At 41.4% G+C, this 26,863-nt stretch overlaps 1 protein-coding gene across 1 annotated transcript in view; it reads left to right on the top strand.

Annotated features, from left to right (window-relative positions):
* The window catches only part of COL4A4 (collagen type IV alpha 4 chain), a 131,262-nt gene that overhangs the window by 48,819 nt on the left and 55,580 nt on the right, over positions 1-26,863 (top strand). Inside the window, exons 9-24 of the mRNA XM_047084175.1 lie at positions 2,640-2,675; positions 4,507-4,569; positions 4,966-5,001; positions 5,226-5,267; positions 7,965-8,045; positions 8,866-8,919; positions 9,193-9,252; positions 10,354-10,398; positions 10,722-10,775; positions 11,479-11,548; positions 12,309-12,413; positions 15,938-16,102; positions 19,079-19,168; positions 20,132-20,295; positions 25,017-25,089; positions 26,260-26,366. Of these exons, the coding sequence (XP_046940131.1) occupies positions 2,640-2,675; positions 4,507-4,569; positions 4,966-5,001; positions 5,226-5,267; positions 7,965-8,045; positions 8,866-8,919; positions 9,193-9,252; positions 10,354-10,398; positions 10,722-10,775; positions 11,479-11,548; positions 12,309-12,413; positions 15,938-16,102; positions 19,079-19,168; positions 20,132-20,295; positions 25,017-25,089; positions 26,260-26,366 (1,245 nt within the window). The remainder of the gene's footprint in view (positions 1-2,639; positions 2,676-4,506; positions 4,570-4,965; positions 5,002-5,225; positions 5,268-7,964; positions 8,046-8,865; positions 8,920-9,192; positions 9,253-10,353; positions 10,399-10,721; positions 10,776-11,478; positions 11,549-12,308; positions 12,414-15,937; positions 16,103-19,078; positions 19,169-20,131; positions 20,296-25,016; positions 25,090-26,259; positions 26,367-26,863) is intronic.

A 26,863-nucleotide genomic window follows, 5' to 3' on the forward strand; every position in this document is an offset into this window, starting at 1 on the left:
AGTGCAGCAGAGACACTTATTTCCGGGTTTCTCAATCTTAGCACTGCTGGCATCTGGGGCCACATAACCATTCCTTGTGGGTGTTGATGTGCATTCTAAGATGCTGAACGGCATCTATGGCCTCTACCCATTAGATGCCAGTAGCATCCCTCTAACTAAATAATATCTCCAGATATTACCAAGTGTGCCCTGGGAGGAAAGGTCACCCTAGTTGAGAAGCACTGATTTATTTGTAGTGAAAATATTGTAATGTTAATACCTGCTATCTGGTATAAAAGGAATCACTGCTCTTGAACTTGAAAATTATGGAAACTTTACAGCACTATCCTTGGTAAATTAAATGCTTTTGTGTTTCCATACACAATGATATACAAACTTTCAGAAATAAACTCTTGAATGACCATCTATATCTCTAATATGAGTACCATGCATGAGTTAAGCAGATCAGTAGATACAAGTCAAGAAGGAAAATACAGTTCATTTCCAAGACATGGTCATTTCTCTTCAGAATATTCTACGACAGTTAGGTAAAACTTAAATTTCTTCTATTAGACCCTGAGTTTCATGCCACCCAGGATGGGCAACACCTGAATGCTGATTCCTTTAGTGAGGTCACATTATTCGTTTGTAGCCTCTGAGCCTATACACGGCAACAACTATGCTTTTGTTTATAGCTTAAATGATATGTTAAGAAACTTAGCAGCAAGAGGAGGGTCACTCTAGGCACCAGGAAGGAATAAACTTTTCCTTTCCTACCACTGTGATCTTGAGCAACCCCTCAAACTCTCTGAGCCTCATTTTCTTTTTCTTTGTGAAGGTAAATGAAATTACTGTCTGCCCTGCTGTCTTCTCAGCACTGATGATCTATTGTAATAATTTAAAAAAAATTTTTAATGTTTATATATTTATAAACATTATAATGCAATGTTTATAAATTTATAAACATTTTTAATGTTTATTTATAAACATTAATATTTATTTATTAACAGAGAGAGAGAGCAGGGGAAGGGCAGAGAGAGACAGAGGAGACACAGAATCCAAAGCAGGCTCCAGGCTCTGCGCTGTCAGCACACACCCCGACGCGGGGCTGGAACCCACGAACTGTGAGATCATGACCCAAGCCGAAGTCGGACTCTTAACCGACTGAGCCACCCAGGCACCCCAAAACAATACTTTTAAGAGCCCATAGCCACTTCACAGCCATTTGGATGGTTGTTTAAAAAATAAGAACAAAAACAAAAAGAAACCCTGAAGTGCCTGGGTGGCTCAGTTGATGAAGCATCCAACCTCGGCTTTGGTCATGAGCTCACGGTTCATGAGTTCAAGACCCACATCGGGCTCTCTGCTGTCAACGCAGAGCCTGCTTTGGATCCTCTGTCCTCCCCCTTCCCCCCGTCCTTCTCTCACTCTTGAAAATAAATAAAACATTAAAAAACCCCAGAAAATCTTAAGTGTTGACTATTATGGGGAGAAGTGGAACTCTTCTGTATGGCTGGTGGGAATGGAAAATGTGTAGCTGCTCTGGAAAATAGTACAAGGGCTCCTCAATAAATTGAAATGTAGAATTACCTTATGATCCGGCAATTGCATTTCCAGGTATATACCCAAGCGAAATGAAAGCAGGGACTCAAACAGATGCTTGTACACCCACCCCTAGCAGCATTACTCATGACAGCCAAAAGGTGGAAGCAATCCAATGGCCCATCGTTGGATGACTGGATAAACGGAATGTGATCTCTACATACAATGCAGTATTATTCAGCCTTAAAAAGGACAGGAATTCTGACACATGCTACAAGGGGGAATGAACCCTGAGGTCATTAGGCTAAGTGAAATAAGCCAGTCATAAAAGGACAAACAATGTATGGTTCCACTTATAATGAGGTTCCTAGAGTAGTCAGATTCACAGAGACCAAGAGTAGAATGAATGGTGCCTGCCAGGAGCCAGGGGAGGGGAATGTATTGAATGGCTACAGTTTCCATCGAGCAAGATGAAAAGTTCTAGAGACGATTACACAACAGTGTGAATATACTTAATGCCACAGAACTGTACCCTTAAAATTGGCCAAAATGTTAACTGTTATCTTATGTATACTTTATAATATATTTTGCATTAAAAAAGCTATATTCAATAAAATATACTCTTTGCATTTTTAAAGTGTGTAGTCTCAGGGCAGAGCCACTAAGCTGTTGATCCACCAAGAGGCAGGTGTGAGAGAATTTCCACATGAATTCCCTTTCCATCCCTATAGGGTGATACAAAGGAGCAGGGTGTCCATTATAAGAGACAAGTTCTGGCAGTTAGACCAGAGACTGTTAAACTGTGATGAAATGGGACCATTGAGTTGAGAATTAAGATTGTAAATGGAAAGATGAAAATCTCATCTTGACTCTGTGTCATAATGACTCTAGCAGTCTTTGTCTGGTTTTGGCTGAATCGAAGTACGATTCTGGGCCTGGGAATGGACACAGAAAGTTCCCTGGGTGGAGCCCTCCACGGTTGTCTTGTCCACGCTGAAAAATTGAACAGGCTGCACAGAAAGTCCAAATAATTCCTGTGTGTTCTCCTCCCTTTGCATCACATGTGTTTGGGGAAAATGGTGCCTCTCTTCTAAAGCAATGCATCGTTACTATTGCAGGGTGACAGAGGGGACCCAGGACCTCCTGGCTTGCCGGTAAGTCTCCCCAGCAGGCCGTTTGCTTCTATTGCTTCCCACACTGTTTGTATCCTAGCAGGACCGGCTGCAAAATTTGCAGAACCCACTGGGCAAAATGAGAGCTTTAATCCCCTGTTCAAAAATTATTAAGAATTTCATGGTGGTGACGGCAGAGTGTTATATCAGGCATGTGCCCCTGTGTGACCATGCAGGTGCCAGGCCCGTGAACTAATGGTCCTGGAGTCTCCACAAGCTGCTGCTTACCTTCGTCTTCTGTTTTTTAGTGGTCATTTGGCCTTACTCAGGTGCATACACTCACTTAATATTTGGGAAGGTACATGTCCCTCTAGACTACCCAAATAATACATGTTGGTGGAAACGACTTTGCTTTATACCATTCTGCCTGCTGAATCAGTAACTGTGTATTGCATTTAATTTTTTGCCCCATCTTTATCTTCCTGAAGTTGTTTTTTTTTTAATTTTTCAAAATGTTTTTATTTATTTTTGAGACAGAGAGAGACAGAGCATGAGCAGGGGAGGGGCAGAGAGAGAAGGAGACACAGAATCCGAAACGGGCTCTAGGCTCTGAGCTGTCGGCACATAGCCCGATGTGGGGCTTGAACTCACGGATCGTGAGATCATGACCTAAGCTGAAGTCAGACGCTTAACCGAGCCACCCAGGCGCCCCTATCTTCCTGAAGTTGTAAATCAATGATTGTATTAGTTTTTTGCAGTTAATCAATCAGTGTTCACAAGATTAAGATTGACAGCAATTATGCCTCCGAAGGATTAACCTCTTATTTTGCTTGGCAACTTTCAGCTGTAGACGGGCTTGCTTTCCCACATTACTTTCCTCATAACCCTTCAGGCTCAGTTTGACGTAATCAATGAGATACCTTCATGTTGCCGTTAACATAAATACCAGTTCATCCTCCTGGAGACAGGGATTTCTTGCATGCTCGCAAATAATTTGACATGGGCAGAGTTGGTGGGAGAATAGAGCCTCTCCCCACACTTCTAGGAATGCACAGCTGTAACCCTTCCTTGTGAATTTGTGTGGAATTATGCTATCACGTACATGGTGCAGAAAATTGTGACTGAATCACCTTAATCTTGAATCAGGGGCATTTCTATTCACATTGATCTGATAGGGTATGTCTTAAAAATATATTAAAGAGTATAAATACAGTCATAGTGTAATATTCATTGTTATTAGCTAATATGAATGTTTTAAAAAGCATCTTGACATATATCAGTTTTATAACATATATAGAATTTAGGAGTAGCTGGTAATAAGTTTTCTTTGTTCTTTACTTTTGCTATTGCAAGATTTATTTATAAACAAGTAGATTGATCTCTGGGTCTTAATTTAATCCTAAATGTAAGAGTTGGTCACACCTGCCAGACTATTGCTGTCATGCAGCTCTGTGCCCTTTTTTTTTTTTTTAACGTTTATTTCTTTTTGGGATAGAGAGAGAGAGAGACAGAGACAGAGACAGAGCGTGAGCAGGGGAGGAGCAGAGAGAGAGGGAGACACAGAATCCGAAGCAGGCTCCAGGCTCCGAGCTGTCAGCACAGAGCCTGATGCGGGGCTCGAGCTCACAAGCCACGAGATCATGACCTGAGCCAAAGTCCGACACTTAACCGACTGAGCCCCCCCAGGTGCCCCACTCTGCGCCCTTTTAATGGCATGTCAGCTGCTGTGAAGATGCTCCTGCTATAGGGCAGATGTGTCCGGGACTGTGATTTCTTTGGAGGTTTTTAATCCACCTTGGATTACACGCAGCTCTTGCTATGACCCATGATTTTGAATTTGAGTAACTAATGCACTGATTGTTCTCGTGTTTAGGGATCTAGGGGTGCAAGAGGACCAGCGGGCCCAATGGGACATCCAGGAGAGCCTGGCTTACCAGTAAGTACAGCACTGCTCATTCTGGCCCTTCGAAAACCCAGCCTGTATGTTTAAATTAAGCAAAAGCCAAAAAAAAAAAAAAAGAAGCAAATTGAAACCTTGGGGTGGGTAGGCACAGGTGGGTTGTTTGAGAAGTTACCACTTGATGAATCTGCATACACCGCCCCCCCCCCCCCCCCCCCCCCCGCCCACCAGGTGTGAGTTTGTCTTGAAGCCTTGAAGCAAGGGTCCTCCAAGGAAACAAGCCATGGGAGGAAACAGCCAGGAGGGGGAGACCAGCAGCATGTTTTAAAGTTCAGGGTTTCCTAAAGAGGATCTTGTTGAGACAACCCAACGCGGACCCGTTGTGATTTCTGTGACTGATACTTGATTTGTGCCTTTTTGCCCTTGATTTAGGGTGCTCCGGGCCATCCTGGGAGACCAGGCTTGAAGGTGGGTGGTCATGAGTAAGATGCTACAAATGGAGACTGTCCGTGTATAATGAGATTAGTGACCACGAGATTTGTCAGAATTATGTCTTTCCCTTATTAGACTTCCCCAAATATTTAATAAACTTCACTTAATTGCTTAACCAGAAATCTTACTTGCTTGTAATTACCTTTTAAATATTCAAAAGCAATTACCTTTTTTTTTTTTTTTTTCCTTTTCTTTCCCAGGGTAATCCTGGCGTGGGAGTGAAGGGGCAAATGGGAGAACCGGTAAGAATCCCCTTTTGCGCGGAGGAGCAGACGTTAAAATGTTAAAATGTATGTGCTGCCGGGGTGGCGGGGAGGGGGAGGCTGTTCTGATTGTCACTTAAATCGTGTTCATTATCCAGTTATCGTGTTCACTGCCCAGTTTTATGGCTGAGATGCTGTTTTTGCTGAATTATTATGGCACCGTTACCCTTGACTGTAAAATGACAGTCCTGGGAAAATTTACCACTAAATTCAAGTTAATGTATATGACACATTTTACCCCAGCAAAAAGAGATTGAACATTTCTGATAATTTAGCATATCCAGCGTAATGGTTTGTTTAATTACTATATTGCTTGGCTTAATTTCACAAATTTCCTCAGAATCCTAAACTCTACACATAAATAAAAATATAAACACCTGGAACCAAAAGCATTTAGCGACACAGTCTCCCACTCTCTCCTGCCTCATACCTATGCTCACTGTCCCTCACCCCTTCCTCCCTCACATCCACAGTCCTTTCTCCTGAAGCATGAAACTCACCAAAGATAAGCTTTAGAAAGGTATTTTAAGATGGCAGCTCATCTGGAAACAATCTGAATGTCTAACAGTTGGTAAGTGGCTCGTGCCACAACTGTGGGCAAGTAGATATTGAGCGTCTACTCGGCCAGGCTAAGATCAGTGCTGGATATGGGGATTTTTAGCAAGACCGACTTGATCCCCACTCTCATGGAGTCCCAGTGTGGTTGGGTAAGTTATGGTGCAGGCATTTAGCAAAACGACTCTATTGCCCAAAATACACTGGAAGACTTCATGATGTGCAGACATGCCTATGACATAATGTGGATCAGAAAGTACAGGTTACTAAAGTATAAGGTCAATTAAAACAATACAACAGGGGCACCTGGGTGGCTCAGTCAAGCGTCCGACTTTGGCTCAAGTCATGATCTCACAGTTCGTGGGTTCCAGCCCCGGTCGGGCTCTGTGCTGACAGTTCGGAGCCTGGAAACTGCTTCGAATTCTTTGTCTCCCTCTCTCTCTGCCCCTCCTGGACTCACACTCTGTGTCTTTCTCTCTCTCTGTGTCTCAAAAATAAATAAACATTGCAAGAATAAGCATGGTTATATTTACCAAAACATGTTACTCCCTTGCTTATGTATTATTTTTGCATTCGTTTAATCATTTATGCACATAACATAAATGCTTCAGAGCAGCGGCTGTAACAACACCATCAAATATTAGGGTACATTAAAAAAAATAAGCCTAGGTCCCTAACCTGGTTCTTCTGTAGTTTCCAGTTATAGGTAGGGATTGAATTATTGGCTTTATTATTTCATCTAAATTGGAAATAGTATTCTTCTTCCCCAAATCCCACTTAACAAAAACATTAATGGCTTAAAAATTATGTATTTGAGAATCTTTGTTCCACTCAGTGTAGTAAGTACTAAGCATTTTATGTGCATTGTCTGTTTAATAAAGTAATAATACTTTGAAGTAGACAGTGTTATAACTAACCCTCAGTTCACAGAGAAGGAAGGTGGATTCAGAGGAATCAAGGAAACAAAGGCTAGGTAGGAGAGATTTTTAAGGAACTTGTCCAAAATGACAGTCAGTATGGGCCTAGTTTGCAAACACAGGTGACCAGCTCTATCATCTGGTCTTAACTATATCTAAGTGCAGAATGAATAGAAATATTCAGATAAGTAAAAAAAACCCAATTATCTGCTAATTAAGGGTGAGAATTTTTGGTTGTATCATGGCAAACCCAGTTCAGGGGACATTTTATTCCCAAGAGAATAACATTTCTAATGACATAAATGACAACTTTTGGTTAACTATTCTATACAGAGAGCTTAAACATATCGAAAACAAATCAGAAATAACCTAAATCTAACTAGAGTAGGATGGCTTAATAAATGATAGTATAGTCTTACGGTAGATTATTGTGTACACACTAAAAATCAGGTTTTTGAAGAATTTGTAGTATAATTGGAAAATGTGCAAAAAATATTATTATAAAAGAAAAATACAAAACTCTTTTAAAACTTGAAACTGTAACAAAATATAAAAATATAAACCATTGTGTGTATTTTAAATTATGTTTATATATTCTGTATAGCATTCTGATTGTCTTTTAAATTGTATTTAACACATCATTTGATCACATACATGTGTGTACATAGGTACATTATCCAAGGTATGTGTACAGATACAGACTCATAAGCACACACACGACAAAGAACTATACCAAAGTTTTCATAGAGATCTCTGATGATAGGATTATGAATCGCTTATATTTTTAAATTTAATTTTTTTTAATTTTAATTTTAATTTTAAGTTTTCTTTTTATTTTAAGTAGGCTCCATGCCTAGCATGGAGCCCAATGTAGGGCTTGAACTCACGAACCTGAGATCAAGACCTGGGCTGAGATCGAGAGTTGGACGCTCAGTTGACTGAGCCCCCCCCAGGTGCCCCTAGTTTGTTTTTGTTTTTGTTTCTGTTTTTTAATTTTATTTCTAACGATCAGTATTATTACTGGTGAAAAACAATAAATACTTTAAGTTGCATGATGTATTTGCCATGATTTTTGTTTTAAACTCATGACACACAGGACTGTATGCATTAGATGACAATACATGGGTGAAATTCTTCTTTGTTTCAAATTATATTTCAAAATAAAGTTAATATGAAATTCCTATTATCTTCCTTTTTTTTTAAGGGTGAAGTTGGCCAGCAAGGTTCTCCTGGACCCACCTTATTGGTACAGCCACCTGATTCTTGTCTGTATAAAGGAGAAAAGGTAATTCCCAATCCATATGTTGCCTTGATAAAGTAGTCACAGCCAGCATTTTCTGAACATGTACCTGTGCCAACAAAGTGCTGAGTGCCTCCAGGAATCAGGGCATCAATCCCAGAGCAAACTTAGCAGATGAGTACTGTCATTAGCCCCATTGTACAGACTTGGAAAATGAGGCTTGGGAAAGTTACCCATGTTCTCAAGTTTATTCAATTGCTGCATCACAGACCTAGTGTGGGCTGCTAAATTGTGACATGTCCTCCAGAATATAGTGCCCCATTGATGCTGTCTTTGGTATATGGGCCGAAGGGGCCACTGGAAGTCCAGTTGTCCTTGAGATGTTACATATGGGCTTGACGTTTTGATCATTGAGAAGGTAACAGGTATGTAGAAGTGGACACGTAATAGAAGTTTGGCAAACATCACTTCCCCTGTCAGCCTGCGATACTTACGGATGTTACACTCGCCACACGCAGATTCTGTTGTCAGTTTTCAATTACTGGGTTATCTTTCACTAACTTGCTCAAAATGAGCCACTCCTCTCAATGGCTCCACTCCCAGCTTGCACCTGCTGCTCTGGTTCCATGGTGGTCACGTCCCCTGTGCCCCACAACACGACACCTCTCACACAGAGCTGGTCTGAATAGTGTCGGGTTTAGGAACGCTCCTGGACCTTAATTGCTATTGAGCAACAGTTGAAGAATAATCCTTTATTTTGAAAATTAGTAAAATGATTGTTGAAAGGGGTAAGTTCTGAAAAAGATGGAATTCAGTATGTTAAATAATAAGAATAAACCAGATAAATATTCATTGTGATTTTTAGGGCATAAAAGGAATGCCTGGTGTAACTGGACCTCCAGGACCGCCAGGACCCAAGGTAATTTATTGGAATACCTTTTTTTTTTATTTGTATGGTATGCTATATTCATGAAAAACAATGTTTTGCATGGATCTTTATCATTGCTTTAAATGCTAATGTATGTTAATAGAAGTTTTCACTATTTTATCATAATCCCGTGGGGCATCTATTCTAAAGTACTTGTTTCCTTTAAGCTGCCGGCAGTAATTTTTAAATCTCATTTTGTTTCTGAATGCCATGTTGCTGAGATATTGCTGCTCCAATGCCTCTGAATGTTGTCATCTCTTTAAGGGAAAACCTGGATTTGGGGCCAAAGGAGAGAAGGGTGTTCCTGGGTTCTCAGGACCACGGGTAAGGCTGGTTCATGCCATCCCTGCTGCCCCTAACGTCAGCGAGTTGGCTTTCTCTCTCCTATTTTTACAAAACTAGATCAGCATTTCTAAGAACTCAAAGTGGAGGTTTTCTCAAACAGGAACAATATATTTTGGGATACAAATGATGTAATAGCGACATGTTCAACAAAACGTCCCTTCTGTTGACATCATTTAGATAAACCAGGCGGGCAGAAGGTAGAATTGGTGGGTAGGAACAGGATTGTGACATTTCCTGCGTGGTTCAGCAGCTTGGAATCGTTCATTTAAGCCTATTTGACAAAAGAGGGTACGGATCTATGGGCAGTAGCTACAAAAAACTACAGCATCAGGCCTCAAACATGCCACCAATGGGAGGGATCATCACTGATAGAGTCACTATAGAGGCCAGACCCCCTATGGGCAGGGGCATTGAGTTTATCTGGCTCCAGATTCCGTAGTTAAGGGGCAACGTTGGCGTCCATGATAATTTTTATTGCTGATAATGCACAGAGTACCTATTAATCTCCAGACAAATTATATTGCAACGATTCCAAAAATATTTAGCCCAGTGCAATCATTAGACTAAGTGAGTGAAAACACAAGAACAACAACAACAAAAGTATGTTCTTAATTTAAAACACTGGCAAGGACATGCATTTTTAAATTTTTTTTTTTTTTTCAACGTTTATTTATTTTTGGGACAGAGAGAGACAGAGCATGAACGGGGGAGGGGCAGAGAGAGAGGGAGACACAGAATCGGAAACAGGCTCCAGGCTCCGAGCCATCAGCCCAGAGCCTGACGCGGGGCTCGAACTCACAGACCGCGAGATCGTGACCTGGCTGAAGTCGGACGCTTAACCGACTGCGCCACCCAGGCGCCCCAAGGACATGCATTTTTAAAGTAAACTAAAAAATCAGTTAAAATAGCTGATGTTATAAAGAAGCAGTCTGTTTTATACATATTTCCTTTTATTCAGCAGCCTTTAGAGCCAAGATTCAATATCCAGAAGGCAGTTTCCTAAGGTGAAAAATAATGCATTGAACTGGTTCAAGCACTTTGATTTAATTCTGCTTGTGTTGATTTTTGTGAATTTATTAGGGTGATCCTGGTTCCTATGGGTTGCCAGGCTTTCCAGGATTAAAGGTAAATAAATGTACACGATTATAAAGATGATAAGTATATTTTCATTCATAAGTACAATTCAGTGTCATTCAGAAGTCGTACTAGGGCATGCAAGTATGCACACAGTAACTGGAAAAGGAGACACGTTTATTTTATGAATTGCATGATCTAGCTATAAGTGCAAAAAAACTAACACACGAAACTGTCTGAAGCAATCCAAAAATAGTGTTAAGACTTTGCACAGAATCTCAGTGAGCGTGTGTCGTTCAAATTAAACAAGAGTGAGACAGTTTGTCACCCAGTCACATTTCTTTTTAAAAAGGAATGTTTGTGTTTCTTTGTAGGGGGAACCAGGACTGTTTGGAGATCCTGGATCATTTGGATTTCTTGGCCCAAAGGTAAAAAAATAAAAGGCTTATTTGAGTATAGCCTGATAAAATTCTATATCCCTTATGTTAACTAATTTATTTTTAAAAATACTTGAAAGAATCCTTGAGAAACAGAAGTTTGGAAAGCAACAGAGTTAATTTTGTACATATTATCTCAATGCGTGTTGTAAATGTTTATATTTTACATTTGAGAAATCAACCTTTTGAACGTGAATAATAATGAAAGCTTCAAAAATTCCGTGGGGATCAGCTAGTATCCCAATTAAAATCAGAGGAAGTTGTGGAGAACTCTCTGTGGGGCCACCTAAATAAGGCCACCTAAAATAAGGTGTAGATTCAGATTTTGTAGGTGAATAGACTATTTATACCAGACTGCCAAGTTCAACGTGAATGCTCATAGTATTTCTAAGAAACTTCCTGGTTTCAGAAGTATCTAGTTTACGGGCACGAAAAAACTTTTTGAGATTTGTTTTGTTTTGTTTTGTTTTTCTTTTGTGAGAATTTTGCCAGGTGATCCTTTACTTCTGCTTGTAGGTGGAGGTCGGATGCTTTTGTTATTCCCAGATCTCTATGAACCATTCTTTTTTTCTGGTCAGCCTAGAATCTTTATTTCTCAAACGAATGCACCCTTGGTCCTTCTAATATTTAATTACAGGCAACATGAGAAAAATATTAATATTTCTAAGAAAAGTATCTGAATGAATGATTTCAGGGGGACCCTGGAGATCGCGGGTACCCAGGACCACCGGGTGTTTTGGTAACTCCATCTCTTCCGCTCAAAGGTTTGTGTCTAGCTTGGTTCCGCCATAAATTATTAGGAAATGGGATTTGGGTGGCCCTGACAGAAGAGTCTGGCCCAGTATTTGTGTATTTTTTCACGCTTGGCATGCTAAATGCATTGATTTTAGCAAGAATATGTAATTTACAAGTGCAGGTCGATAAGTGCATCTGGACCATCTCTGTTGGCATAAGACTCCAAATATTATTTTTTTAGCATGTAAGCTGTATGCAGAGATTTTTGTTATGTCACCCTTCTAATTTTAATTGCTAAAAAATGTTTCCAAACCATCTAAGACCTACCAAGATGCTGCCTCCAAGAAAGTGACCCAAGTCAGTGTGAAAGACAGTGCCACTCAAGGTTCATGTGTCTGCAGAGAAGGGATAGAAGATTCTGCATTTTTTAAAAAGTTTATTTATTTTGAGAGAGAGAGAGAGCTTGAGCACAAGTGCGAGTGGGGGAGGGGCAGAGAGAGATGGAGGGAGAGAATCCCAAGCAGGCTGACACGATCAGCATGGAGCCCAAAGCAGGGCTCGATCTCATGAATGGTGAGATCATGACCTGAACCAAAATCAAGAGTCGGATACTCAACCGACTGAGCCCCTCAAGCACCCCTTAAGATCCTGCATTTCTAACTGTGCCCAGAAACTGCAAGAACAATCTCTTAGTTGTACTCAACCAAGCCTCACAAGAAGTAATTGTGTGTGAATTTTAAGATGTATATATACGTTTATTACACTGACACGGGTTGTTGTTTTGGGCAGGCCCTCCAGGGGATCCGGGGCGCCCTGGCCGCTATGGAGAAACGGGGTCTGTTGGACCGCCTGGTCCCCCTGGTCCCTCAGGACCACCAGGGGAAACCTGTGCAGGTAGAAATCCACTGGCCTTTCTGTGCCAGATTTCCTACATCTTCCTCCTCCCTGGAGGTTCTCAACTCTAGCTGATACTGATGTCAACTAGGAGCGTTTCAACTGGTGGCTGACCCCACCCAGATCAAGAATGTTGGGCATTCTGGAGCATGGACCTAGACATCTGCTGCTACCAAAGCGCCTCTTCTATGTGTAGAGCACAGCTTAAGAACCACTGAACTCAAGCCAATTAATGGCTTACTTGGAAGAAACCCAGATCCCTCAGCTGTACCTCGGAAATACTGAGTCAGCATCTTGGGGTGTGGTGAGGAATCTGTGGGTATAAGAGGCGTCCCGCAAGTTGTCAGAGGCAGATAAGATTTGGAAACTGGTGCCAGGCTCAGAGTGTTTTTTCAGGTCTTTCCATCCTCTTGGAAAGGCTCTCCCTGTTGACATCTATTCGTGAAAATTGAGTTCCTCTTCGTGAAAGATGGAAACACAAATTATGAATTAAAAGATAAAACTGTGATTCAGCCTTCATTTAAAAAACAAAACCAAAACAACAGTCCTCACCTCCCCCCAAAATCAGTAACCCCTCCAAAACAAAACAAAAGAAAACAAAACCTTACAGCTCATGGTAATCAAGTTGCAGAAGTGCCTGGGAAAGAATCCTATTGATATAGGACTTTGAACTCCTTCAAGTGCTGTGCTGGTTAATATTCCCAAGTAAGATTAGGAATAGAAGAGTAGAGGAGATTTGCATTCTGGGAACTCAGGAGAACTCATTAAATGTGCGAGGAGAAAGTCTTGAATAGACGTAATTTTATCCAGTCTGTGTCTCTTGTTATATTTACTGAGGAGTGAAAAGTTTCCTGACATTCATCTGTTAACTACAAAGTTCTTTAATTTTCTATGAATCTAGCTTCCGCTTTGTAGGATCTGATAACTGACCACAAAGGTGGCAAAGTTTAGTTTATTTAATCTGTAGATACCGTAGCCTTGGCTTCATTGACCCAGGGCTATCTAAGTTGTGTAGACAGTACTCAGTTGGTCAGGAATCATTAGCCTCTGGTATTAGATTTCTTCTTTTGGGCATATTTATAATAAAATAGTGGCTCTAGCAGATTGAAATAAAAACCCAGTGGGAGTAAGCAACACATATCTCTAGCAGATTGAAAGCTGAATATAACAGAAAGCCTCTTAATTCCACAAGATTTTTTTTTTAAAGAATTAACCCAATGGCTTTCAAGTCTTGACTACAATCTATTATAAAACATATATTTAGTATTACATTGCATTTGTATTACATTGTACACATATATGTATCCACATATACATATGATTGAAACACAAATTTCATAAAAGAATACATTTTGGGGTACAATGTATTCTATTTTCTATGCCACTCTTTTGTTTTGAAAAAAAATTTTTAATGCTGGCCACAACTGAATTGATTTCATGGGTGCTCAAGGTGCTATATTCCATACACCGTAGCCCATTTTCCCTGTTGGAAAGTGGTCGAGCATTTTCCATAGACTGGGGCAAGACACCAGGTAGCATCCAGGTGCATCCAGTGACTGTGGAGGTTTGGAGACAAGTCTTAGGAATGACATGAAGACAAGGTGACAGCCAAGTCAACAGGAACACCTTTCATTTAAGTACACCAATATTCATAGCCTTTGCTATGCTTATTTTACAATCATCTAAAATATTTACCATGAGATAAGTAGGGTTTTGGAGTCAGATACCTGTGACTGAATCCCAGCCGTGCCACTCGGTGTAGTATGCTGAACTAGTTACGTGTTTACACTATGGACTAAAAACATTCCAGGTTCTACCACATACAAGTGGTGTGGTCTTAAGCATTTACGAAACCTCTCTGTGCCTCAGTTTTCTCCTCTTTAGAGTGCAGTTCTTGTTAGGGTTGAAGGAAGCAATATGTAAACAGTTCTTAGAATGCCGTTAGCCATGTTATTTATTATTGGTCTAAATTTCTGTGCCTTATCTATAAGGTACAAACTTTGCAAGATTGTTTCAAGAGTAAGGCTAATGTTTGAAAATATATGCAAAGCCCCAGCATATATGCACACTATAATGAATACCATTAATTTAGTTAGCATGCTACTTACTGATTACTGACAGGGTTTCTGTTGTCTATTGCTGAATGAATTACCCAAAACCTAGTGGCTTAAAACAACAATCATCATATTACCCCTCGCTGTGGTTCAAGAATTCAGGAAGGGCTAAGCTGAGCAATTCTAGATTGGGATGTTCATCACCATTATGTGGCTGCAACGGACACATGAGGACTGGCTGGGCATCTCTGTCCTCTTTCTTTTGTTTAGTCTCATGGCCTCTCTGTCTGGCTCTGTACTTATTTAGGCTTCCGTAGAGCATGGTGGCTTCAGAGCAGTGATATTGCTTCTATGGTGGCTCCATATCCCAAGCATTTCAGCTCACAAGGCAGAAGCTGAATCATCTTTAATGACGTAGCCATCATCTTTGTACATGGCATCACTCCTGCTGTACTTTGTTAGTCCAAATAATCACAAAATCCCATCACATTCAAGGAGAGGGGAACAAGAGTGTGAGGGATGAGAGCTACCATGGCAGCCATCTTTGGAAACTATAATCTTCCACAGAGAGATTCATGCTCAGAAAGAAGATGCTTCTCACAGGAAGGCTTCCTGCTGTCTTTAGCCAAAGCCCCCAGTAAGAGGGTCAGATGTCACAAGAAAGCAGGATTTAGCTTTTACTCACTTTGACCCCTGAACACACTGAACATTTCAACATTCATGGAGTGTAATTACGTGTGGCTGGAGAGAGAGAGATAGGGTTCTAATACAGCACCTCTATGCCTCTCCCCAACCTACCTTGCTATGAAAGGTATGGTATTCTATATCTTATGGAGATGATATGTGAGTCCATATTTTTATTTGCTACATGTGCTAATATGTTCATCCAGATTATTATTATTTTTTTTTTTAATTAAAAAAAATTTTTTTTTCAACGTTTATTTATTTTTGGGACAGAGAGAGACAGAGCATGAACGGGGGAGGGGCAGAGAGAGAGGGAGACACAGAATTGGAAACAGGCTCCAGACTCTGAGCCATCAGCCCAGAGCCTGACGCGGGGCTCGAACTCACGGACCGCGAGATCGTGACCTGGCTGAAGTCGGACGCTTAACCGACTGCGCCACCCAGGCGCCCCTCATCCAGATTATTTTTAACCAAATTATCAAAGTGGAAAGATTGAAAAGATAATAATTTTAATTAAATAATAGGTTTTTTCCTCCAATAACCCTAAATAATAGGGAAAAAGTAAGAAAATCCGATTCCTCAAAATTTCTATTTGTGGGCTTATTTCAAAGAAGGTGAGGTATTCTTATGGCTGGGAAATCAAGTTAGTTTTGAAATACATTTTTTTCCTTTAAAAATTTTTACAGTCTAAGGAAGAATGTACGAATTTTGATTTCTTCTTAAAAAAAAGTTTGTTTACTCTGAGAGATAGATACATGTGGTTTTCATTCTCAATTTCTCTTGGAGGCATGATGGGACCCCCTGGGCCAGGAGGGTTTCCTGGTCACCCGGGATTTCCAGGGGCAGCCGGTATCCCCGGGAGAGCTGATTCCACTCCAGGGAAACCAGGGAGCCCGGGACCACCTGGGTTGCCTGGAGCTCCAGGACTGCAGGGCCCTCCAGGATCAGATGGTAAAGTGCTCCTCATTCACGTTCACTGGCATTTATGTTGCATGTGGTATCTGCAGTGTCATTCAGAAAATGTGACTTTCTAAATATTTTTTAACATTATCCATTATGTCATGAGCCAAGTTAGTATTATTAATAATACAAAAGAGTAGACTGATGTTGGAGATCACATCAGCTAAAGCATACGGTAGAGGATTTAAGTGTGAATGATAGAGTTTTGTAAATTACTACAATTTCTATTTTTTCAATGTCGTTTTAATTTTTATCAGAGTTATATAAATAGAGGTGGTGTAAGAGACAGTTCTATGAAGCCTGTTGTGAAGAATTGCCATCCTAGCCAACCCCTTCTTCTGTTCCTTCCTCCCCAGGGGCAATTATCTTCGCACAAGTCATGGGAATCTTTTTTTATTTGCCTTTCTAGTGCCCTTCAATGTGCTTGTATTACTCTTTCTTTCTTTCGTTCGTTCTTTCTTTCTTTCTTTCTTTCTTTCTTTCTTTTTATTTTTTTGGGGAGATGAGGGGCAGAGAGAGAGGGAGACACAGAATCTGAATCAGGCTCCAGGCTTCCACCTATCAGTACAGAGCCCAAGGGCAGATCGTGACCTGAGCCATAGTGGAGGCTTAACTGGCTGAACCACCCAGGCACCACCTTGTATTGCAATTTCTTGATTCTTGACTTTGAGACTTATCTTTTCACTTCCTTCCATAGAGGATGAAATTAGCTCTCGTTCAGTCCCTCCCCACCGCACATATGCACATTTTCTACTTCCAAAGCCTATTCAACGTAGTTATTCTCTTAGTTTTGACTACATAAAAATATTCAGTATTTACACTGAATGGTTACATAAATGCTGTTCACCAGGTCTGCCATCCAATAATGTATGTTATTACTTTTCTAGTGTACCATTTTGTTAAGAGTAGTCTTGGTTTTTTGTGTGTGTTTGCTTGCTTTTCAATATGCCTACTGTGAATTTAACCTCAAACCATCTAGAATTGTATAAATTTCCATTCTAACTCATGAAATATTTTATCAGTATTATCTCTTTGAATAAATCTCTCCTGGAGCTTTTTAACCTGTTCACATTAGGTCAGGTTGCAATTTTAAGCCATCTCAGACACTGTCTCGAAATCTTCCTTTACCAGGAATTCTTTTTCTCTTTGTCTCTGTCTCTTTATGTTTCCCTCTGTCTCTGTTTCTCCCTCTCTCTGGGTCCCCTTGTTACCTACAACTCACATATTTCTATCATACTTCTATCTCATATATCCATCATCATACGTCCTGAAAAAAGTATACTTTATCTGTCTGAAAATGCCTTTATTCTACTGTGGAATTTGGTTGATAATTTGGCTGAATATAAAATTCTAGATTGGAAATACATTTTTCTAGGCATTGTCCATTGTTTTCTAGAGCTGAAGAAGTCCAATGACATTTAGATTTTTGGTCCTTTGTTTGAAATCTGTTTTCTGCTCTGAAATCTTACAGAATTTTTCTTTTTTCTCCAATGACCTTCAATTTCACAACGACTTGCCTCTGTGTGGGCACATCTGCATTTATTTGTAGGCACTCAGTGAGCAAGTTCTAGCCAACACAAATCTTCCATTTCTGGAAAAAATTTGAAGTGTTTCCCTGAAGATACTTTCTCCTCCATTTCCCCCGTTTTCTCCTTCTGAATTCTACATATGTGCCTATTAGTGAATCCACCATATATGTTTCTTTATTACTTTTCACCTTCTTATTTTTCTGTAACACTTTCTCATAGACTTCCTCAACTCCACTTTACATCTCTGCTCCAGAATTTTTCAATTTCTACTTTCATAGTAGTTTTCTTTTCATTTCTAAGGATTTTGTTGTTGCTATTGTTCTGTTTTAATGTTTTTAAAAAAGTTTTCTAGGTTTATTTATTTTGAGAAAGAGACAGAGTGAGTAGGGGAGGGCAGAGAGAGAGGGAGACAGAATCCCAAGTAGGCTCCATGCTGTCAGCACAGAGCCTGGTGTGGGGCTCAAACTCATGAAGTCATGAGACCATGACCTGAGCAGAAGAAACCAAGAGCTGGATGCTTAACCAACGGAGCCACCCAGGAAGCCCCTCAATGTTTTCTTTTGTAGCAATCTGTTCATGTTTTAGAGGTGAAATGCTTTCCTTCATCTACTTTTAAAATCATATACTTTATTTCAAAGTTTTCTTCTTGCTACGTTGTCTCTTTCCTCCAATTCTGAGGGGCCATAGTTGCTGCTGTAATTCTTGAGAAGGGGATCTTATGATTAAATTGTTTCTTTAACCAGTCCTCCTGTTTGGGGCACTGTCATTCTACTTCAAGGTACCAATTCCTGAACTTTGGGAGAGATTTCTCATGTAAATTGTGTTCTTTGTTCCCTTTCCCCACTGCCTGCTTAGAATTCAGCTTTTCAGGGTCTGCTAGGTTCTTTTACACTTTTTGCTTTGTTTCCTTACCTCCCCCCCCCCCTTTTTTTGTCTTGTGAGCTTACACCTTTTTATAATATTATTTTACTGTTTGCTGTTTTACTGGGATTCAGGGAGAATAAAGAACTTATTGTTTATGTTTTATCTGTCACACTTAAATATCTCTGAATTTTTGCTTTTATGAGCTTTCTTAATTTGTTAATTATTCATAATGGAAGGGGAAAAGGATGTTTGCTGCACAGTTATTTTTGTTTGTTTGTTGTTTATTTATTGTCTTTGTTTTTTTGTCCACCTTTCTCTACAACCCACTAAGTTGGGGTTGAGATTAGGATGGCTTTATCAATGGTTGTGGGAGCAGAAGCATGCCGTGACAATTGTATGGTCTATTTGTTTATATATTCTTATATTAGAGAGAAAGAAATTTGGGAAAGGGATGGAAGAAAGTGGGCTTCAGGGGATAATAAGAGTGCAAGAGACACTTGCACTTGTTCTTTGGAAGACATTCACAAAAACTGAGTGCTTCTCTTATGCCCCATCCCCCTTTCCCACTGTAAAGTTATATATTGTAGTGTCGGGCACCCTGGACCACAAGGAATAAAAGGCAAAGCAGGTCCTCCAGGAAGAAGAGGCTCAAAAGGAGAAAAAGGCAAGTATGCAGCAAAGGTAGGATTTCCTGAAGACAATAGCTTATGGGGGGGGGGTTGGAGGCATTTATGAAGTGGGCAATGGAACATTTCACTTCGATGCGATACGCACCTTAGTTACCCCCTTGAGTGCCCCTTTTCATCACGTGCTTATGATATGGTTAGAACTTAGCCAAAGTCAAGTCTTTGTATCTGAGAGTCTAAAGGAGACCCTTGCCTGCTGTGAAATTTGCCTCAGAGTGGTGACTTTTTTCATGAGGTGCTTTTTGTTCCTTGAAAGAAGCGGAGATGAGAAAGTACTGATCTTTTATTTCACTTTCTCTCTGTGGGTCCCTATTTCCCCGTGTCATCAAGTGTTTGTGTCTCAGTGTTTCTCCAGTGTAAATTGTTTGGTGCCTTTTTGACCATCTGGAACAGGTGGGTATGAGAGCATAAACACAGCTGAGTTTGACCATCTGAAAGGCTTTTTTTTTGACTAAAAGTCCTGATGATTAGAAAACGCATTGTAGTGAATTATCAGTTGTAATAGGCAATGCAGTCAGTAATCCTTTTTCACATATTATTTTGTTTCTTTATTTGTTTAGAGTTTATGCTCTAACCCACTTTTTTTTGTTGTTTCTTCAGCAGGAACCAGATAAAAGACTTTCAAACTTTTAAAAATATGATTTCTTATTTTAAAGTTCCTTCAGTAAAATTGGGTATCAGTTTATCAGAATGAGTTTATTTAAAGACCCAAGATACCCCATTTGTCCAGAAATGATACACCTGCCCCACATAGACCATGCCTAGGTACCCCTACACAGTGCCCCTCCCCTGCTACGTCACATGTTATCAGTTATGGGAGATAAGAACCATGTACGTCACACCCTTTTTGTTCTTATTTTCATTCTTGGTTTTGTTTAGTAAAGGCTTTTTGGGATTTTGTGCAGGAATTATGACAAAGCTGCCTTTTATCCTCTGTCTAGGAAACGCGGGGCTCTGTGCCTGTGAGCCTGGTCCCATGGGCCCACCAGGCCCTCCGGGACTTCCTGGGAGGCAGGGTAGTAAGGGAGACTTGGGGCTCCCTGGGTGGCTTGGAGAGAAAGGTCATCCAGGCCCTCCGGGTGCTGAAGGATCTCCAGGACCACCAGTGAGTAGCTCTTACCGATAACAATCTTTCTAGTTAAAAGAGACAGAGATAAAATTCAACTGTAGCTCTTTCTGACTTATAGTATGATATATATTTTATGTTTTGAACCTATACATATATTAATGACCAAAAAAAATCGTCTATGTTCATTCATTCATTCAACTAATATTTATTGAGCACCTACTATGTTCCACGTGTCATTCTAGGTGCTGGGGATGCAGTAGGGAGCAGAGCACAGTCTGTACCCTCCTGGGGACTCCTGGGGTTGGGAGGGACGCATGCTGGGTAGCAAATAGATGAGTACGTATGGCTGATGATGATAAAGGCCATCACCATCTAATGTAGCTTGAGGGGAAAAGCTGGAGGAAATGAAGACAAAGAAGTGGCTGGAGGTTATGTGGGGTTGTGGAGCACGGGGCTTGGTGGGTGCGTTGGGTTTGGGCTTTTATTCTGGATGACAGGGAACAGCCGGTGGAAAGTTTTAAGAAGAGACAGACATAATGCTCTATGGCTGACATTAGCTTCGAATGGCTCACTATGGTAGTTCTGGTAAGAACAGATAACAGGGGGCGAGGGAAGGAGGGAGATGGGCTGGAGGACTGCTGCATAGTCCTGGCGAAATATGATGGTAGACAAATTAGCATGTTGGTGCTGGGTGTGACGAGAAATGATCAGATTCTCGATATGTTTTGAGATCGGTGCTAATAGATTGGCTGTTGGGCTGGACATGGGATATTAGAAGGAGAAGAGTAAAGGATAAGACCCAAATGGGGAAGCCAATGTGAGGAGTAGGTGTGGAGTGGGGAAAGGAAGTATCATTGGGGCCATCTTAAATTTGAGGTGCCAATCAGACAAGCAGGTCGAGGTGTTGAAGGGTAGTGAGATGGTATTCAAGTAAGAGATTCCGACGCGAGGTCCAAGGTGGAGATACAGACATTGGCTTTGTCAGCGTTTATGTGATATTTCGTGCCACAGAGTAGATCTGTTTTGAAATGGTTCTCATCTGCTGACCATTACAAGTGACTCGAGTTGAGGCACAGCCTTTCAGCAACTTGACTCCTCAGAAGAAACTCACTGGCCCTAAGGGCATTACTCTGGAGGCTGGACACAGCCTGCCTGTCCCCTCTTTATCAAAGAGCCTTAATCCTGGGGGGACCTGGAGCCTACCCATCAGCTTGAATGTCCTCTTTTCCATTTTCCCTGGGACATGCCATGACAATAAGGTTCCAGTCTGAGAGCCTTAAGTGAGGGTGACAATTAGGCCCTCTCTCGGTACCACCCTCAATACGCTTGCAAAACACACTCACAAAGTCTGCTTGACAAGAAGCTAACTCCTTAATACGTGTATGTTGAATGAACACGGCCGCAGCTGTTAAGCACTTTGCATTTTATAGTCTGCTTTTTCCATTCGGCATTTGAGCACAGTCATTTTTTATAGTGGTACCTTCATTAAGAAGATGATACTGGTTCTAAAATATTTTTATGGCTTTCTCTTGAGTTGCTTCTCAGGGCTAGCCTCTTTGAGTGTGAATTGCTAGTTTGCCCAGGGTTGTCTTGGCTGAGCTTTATGTCATTCGGCTGCTGTACGGCTTAGTCTTAGGACAGGTAATGTTTCGGATGTCTTTTTTTCTGTACATGATCCTGTCCATATGACTTCTCTGCATTAAGTTCGTCACAGTGTGGTTACAGCTGGGGACTAGATCCTTATACCACGAGGCACCGTGAAAGGAAAGTGTTTGGGGGAAAAGAATGGATACAAAGAGAGAGCACAGAGGAACCACAGACGATCACTGTGGGTGCTCTCACTTCATTGGACATGTCCTCCCTCAGCAGCTGGTCCCTGGCCTCAGAAGCCACAGATTGGTAGGCAAATAGAAAACAGAAAAGTGCGTTTAGGTTCTTTACATTTTTTTTTTTTATGGTTAGAACAAAGCTTTGTATTTATTGCCATAGTCTGAGGTTGGGGGTTTCCTACCAAGACGCTGTCATGTTAAGCGTGGGGACTGGGAGGCACGTGGATCCGCTTTCAAATCCCAACTCTGACACTGGCAAGCTCTACGGTCTTCCTGAGCCTCAGTGCCTCATTTATAAAATGGACATAACAACGGGGTAAGAATTCAGTTCAGCAACATATTCTGAGGGCTGTAAGGGATACACCAGTGATCGAGCAGGGTCACTGCCCCTGATGAGTTGTAGAGCAAACCAAAGGTCATGGACTTGACATGGGCTAAATCTGACCTACTGGCTTGTTTGGTTTTGTCTTCATGGTGTTTTATTTTGTATTATTAATAAGATTTATGGCGGCCCTTGAGAAATTGGAAGTTCATTAACACAGGGTCAGTGCATTCCCACAGTTGCCAGGAGCTGAGAGGTGACCGTGCATGTAGAAGGGCTGGGTGCTCCTGGCTCCGCGCTGTCCATCCATCTGCTTCCCTTGCTAGGCACGGCCCCTGTGGGCATCTGTGGCTCAAATCCCTGATCTAGACCATGTTTTAAACAACTGTTACACGGCTGGCAGAGAGGAATTTGTTTTGTTGCTGTTGAGACTTTGTTGTTGTATTAACACATGTATTTAATGATCTCAGGTCTTGGAATAATGACAAGTAGCCTTGATCCCAAAGCTGCTGGGAACCTTTGCCCCAAGAATCTCTTGGATTCAACATTTGTTTCACTAAGAATCTAAGTCTAAGTGCCATGAAGGCAAGACGGTCTGCTGTTAACTGTTGTGTCCTTGCTACTCTCAGTACTCCCTGGCCCTTTGTAGATTGTCACTGAATGTCTCTCTAGTGAAATCCAAAACCAGTGCTGGTTATCTATTTTTTTTTCCTCTCACTAGCTCAAATAAGTCTGAGATCTGACTCTAGTGCTGAATATTCTATATCTGCGCAGCATTAGAGAAATTTATAGTACATTCTAAGTCTTCAATGGCTAACTAAGGAGCGGCTCAGATTCCCGGGACACCAAGGTCTCATTTATTAAGCATTCCACTGGCATTCTCCTTCTGGAGAGAAACTGGTTCGTGTGCTAAATGAATGGTTTTATGTGTTGATAGTTTATCCATCAGAAGGGCGTTTTCATTATCTGCCTCTTGGGCTGAACACTGTGTCTTATATACTTTGGACCTGTCATGTTGTCACTTATGACTTAGTCCATACAGGAAAAATAAGCATTTAAGCAACACTCAACCCATATTAGCACTTTGCGATTTCTAAAGTTCCTTTTCTGTCTATTCCAGCTCTTTCTACTGAGAAATTTGTTCCACCCGCCTTTTTGATGTCACATAGACATCATTACCTAGGATGCTGTACTGCAGTGACGCCCCTGGCGGGGATGGGGTGGGGGTAGTTGAGTGGGTGTGTGGAACTGTTTTTTTTCTACATCAGATGGCTCCCAAGCATTTTTGCCATTTGGGTTTTTATGCCTGTTGCGTACGGTTTTGTCTTCCTCTTCATTCTTACTACTTAATGCTGCCATCATACTGATCTCCACTGTTACCTTCTTCTCCTCTTAGTAGTTAACTGCTTGTAAAGTGCCAGTTAAGCAGGTTAAGTTTGCATGAACTTGTTAGATTGTATGAAAATAAGGCAAGGTGGCATCTGTGTGGGAAAAGTAAACGGTCTTCTCAGTCATTTTTACCTCCGTCTAAATTCTTATCTGTGTTTCTTGACTTTCAAGGTCACCTGATAAGTAACCTTAAGTTATGTATGGTGTTTCTGTAGCTGTATTTACTATGATGCTTGGCCACTCTAATATGCTGATGGTAGGTTTCCAGATTGTTGACATGGCTTAATATTCAGTAATATGTAACACTTATAAAACCATGACCCAAACAGTGAGTCTCAGAGCAATGTTGAGGTCAAAAGATGATGAGCCCATCAGTGAAAATCAGCTGTTTACTTGCTATATAGAGGAAATATATCAACTGTGTAACCGTGGTTCTTATTTCCCCTCCTCTTGCCCATCAGTTTCCCTCAATATCACAAGCTTATCCCTAAACCTCTGCCTTCGGCTTTAGTGGCAGCTCTTGTGGTTAACCTACCTTCTTCTTTACTCCTCATTCTATTAAAATGCTCAAGATAGTTAAAAAATTTGATTATAGGGGGCGCCTGGGTGGCTCAGTCGGTTAAGCTCAGGTCCAACTTCTGCTCAGGTCGTGATCTCGCGGTCCATGAGTTCAAGCCCCACGTCGGGCTCTGTGCTGACCACTCAGAGCCTGGAGCCTGTTTCGGATTCTGTGTCTCCCTCTCTCTCTGACCCTCCCCCATTCATGCTCTGTCTCTGTCTCAAAACTAAATAAACGTTAAAAAAAATTAAAAAATTTGATTATAAATTTTTATGTTGAGATAAATTTTATGTTATGACTCAAAGAAGTTACACAATCACGCAGAGAGTTCCCATGGACCCTTCGCCCAGCATCCCCGATGATAGCATACATAACCATAGTACGTTGCCAAAACCAGGAAACTGATAATGATAGATGCTTCTGTTGAATCTGGTACAGACCTTATCCAGATTCCACAAGCTTCTAAATGCAGGTCAAGACCTTCAGTTTTGTAAGGTAGGACCCACCTTAGAAGGTAAGGAAGAGAGTGATACCAAGGGTACCACACCAGAATCTGGAACAGGTGATTTAGAAGGAAAGAAGAGAGAGATTAGATGTAGGTAAATAACTTTTGACCCATCATAATTAAACTGATTCATTCCTCTTATTTCTCACCAAGGGAAAACCCGGTGCTGCAGGACCACTTGGCAGTAAAGGAGAAAAGGGAGACATGGTTGTGTCAAGAGTGAAAGGTGAGTCTAGTCAATCACTTAGCTCCCTGCCATTTTTATGAATGATAGATGAACTTTCATCTTGTATTCATTTCCCTGTGACCACAGATCAATTCTATAACAAGACACAGGATTGTTCAGATTGCTTAAAAAAATATTCCTGGCCCGGGGCTCCTGGGTGGCTCAGTTGGTTGAGTGACTAACTCTTGATTTTGGCTCAGGTCACGATCCCAGGATCATGGGATCGAGCCTCGTGTCAGGCTCCGCACTGAGCGTGGAACCTGCTTAAGATTCTCTGTCTCTGTCTCCCGGTGCCCCTCTACCCCACTTGTGCACTCTCGTGCTCTCTGTCTCTCTCTAAAATAAAAAATAATATTCCTTGACCTTCACAGAGCAGTGAGAATGTGGAACATCAAATCCTCTATCTCTGATTTGAAAATATAGATGCTCCTTTAGCCACCTATTTAAATCTTCATTACTGTGAACTTGGATTTGACACAAGACCTCCTTTGACCTGCCTACCAGTTTTTCAGTGCGTTATGGCATCCTGTGTTCATCAAGACTATTTTGGTCATGACAGAAACCCAGCTTGAAGTAGTTTTAGAAAACATTATTGACTCAGCCAAACAAAATTTGAAATGTTAGACGTAGTCTCCCAGGACAGCTGGGTCCAGGGCACTGCACCATCTGCCTTTCTCCCCGAGACTAGCTTTCCCTGGGCTGTGTGGGTAGACTGCCCTTCCTAGCAGAAGCTCTAAGTTCTTACAAAAAGGAAGAGAGCTAGCTCTACCTTCTCAGCTCCAGTTTGAAAAACAAAACAATTCTGGAAAGATTGGCCTAGACTGGGGCAAGCGTGCAGCCACTGACTACTCCCCATTCACCACTGCTAGGGGATGGAGTACCATGTTGGGCACCACACACACAGCGGCCATGTGATTGGTGCCTCCTTACACAACCTCCTCGGCAGAGCGCTCCCCAAATAAGAGATCCCGTGGGTTTGGCAGTTGTCTTTCCTCCCTATGACTTTTGTGTGGTTGTCTTTATGTGACTTTAGTCAATGGAGACACTCAGGGGAGTCTCTACCGGCCCACCTGGAGGCAAGGTCATTGCTTTTACCTTTTGTCCTGTGTTTCCTTCTACTTCACCCGGCTGCTGAGAAGGGCTTGAATATCTTTTGGCCTTTATTCCCAGGGCAGAAAGGAGAAAGGGGTCCTGATGGGCTCCCAGGATTTCCAGGGCAACAGGGACAACATGGCCGGGATGGACTTCCTGGAGAAAGGGGGGATCCGGGACCCCCGGTATGTATAATTCTTCTTTGGCTGTAGAGTTTCATTTCCTTATATGGTCACAAAGCGTCTGTTTTCCCCTTCTCAATTTAAAACTAATTCAGTAAAGTGTCATGTGCTGTGAATCAGAGTCACCTTCCATTGACTGCCAGAAAAAGATGACTGTTACAAAAGGTGTGGCATAGGTGCAGATGGTCTGAAATCCTGAGTGACAGTTGACTCACGGCATGACTTTCTGTCCCGTCTTTGGTCTTTGTATCATTATCATGGTGTTTATCTATTTCCGGGGCCCTTGTATCTAGCTACAAAGCCCCCAGTGGCTGCAGGCCTGTTCAGTTAACTCTGTAGGGAGGAGCATAGAACACAGGTCCTGATGATGACCTTCAGTTCTGTCCCCAGGTGAAGAAGCACGTGAGGGGAAGTGGCAAACAAGAGAGGGTGAACTGGTGCAAATCTGAACTGACATGTTAGTTGATGGAAAACCCCACCGACAAATGATATTTTTTGCA

The sequence above is a fragment of the Lynx rufus genome, unplaced genomic scaffold, assembly GCF_022079265.1.
Source record: "Lynx rufus isolate CCGP_SWC_20201006 ecotype Redwood Valley unplaced genomic scaffold, mLynRuf1.p SCAF_2, whole genome shotgun sequence".
In the NCBI taxonomy this organism is placed as follows: Eukaryota; Metazoa; Chordata; class Mammalia; order Carnivora; family Felidae; genus Lynx; species Lynx rufus.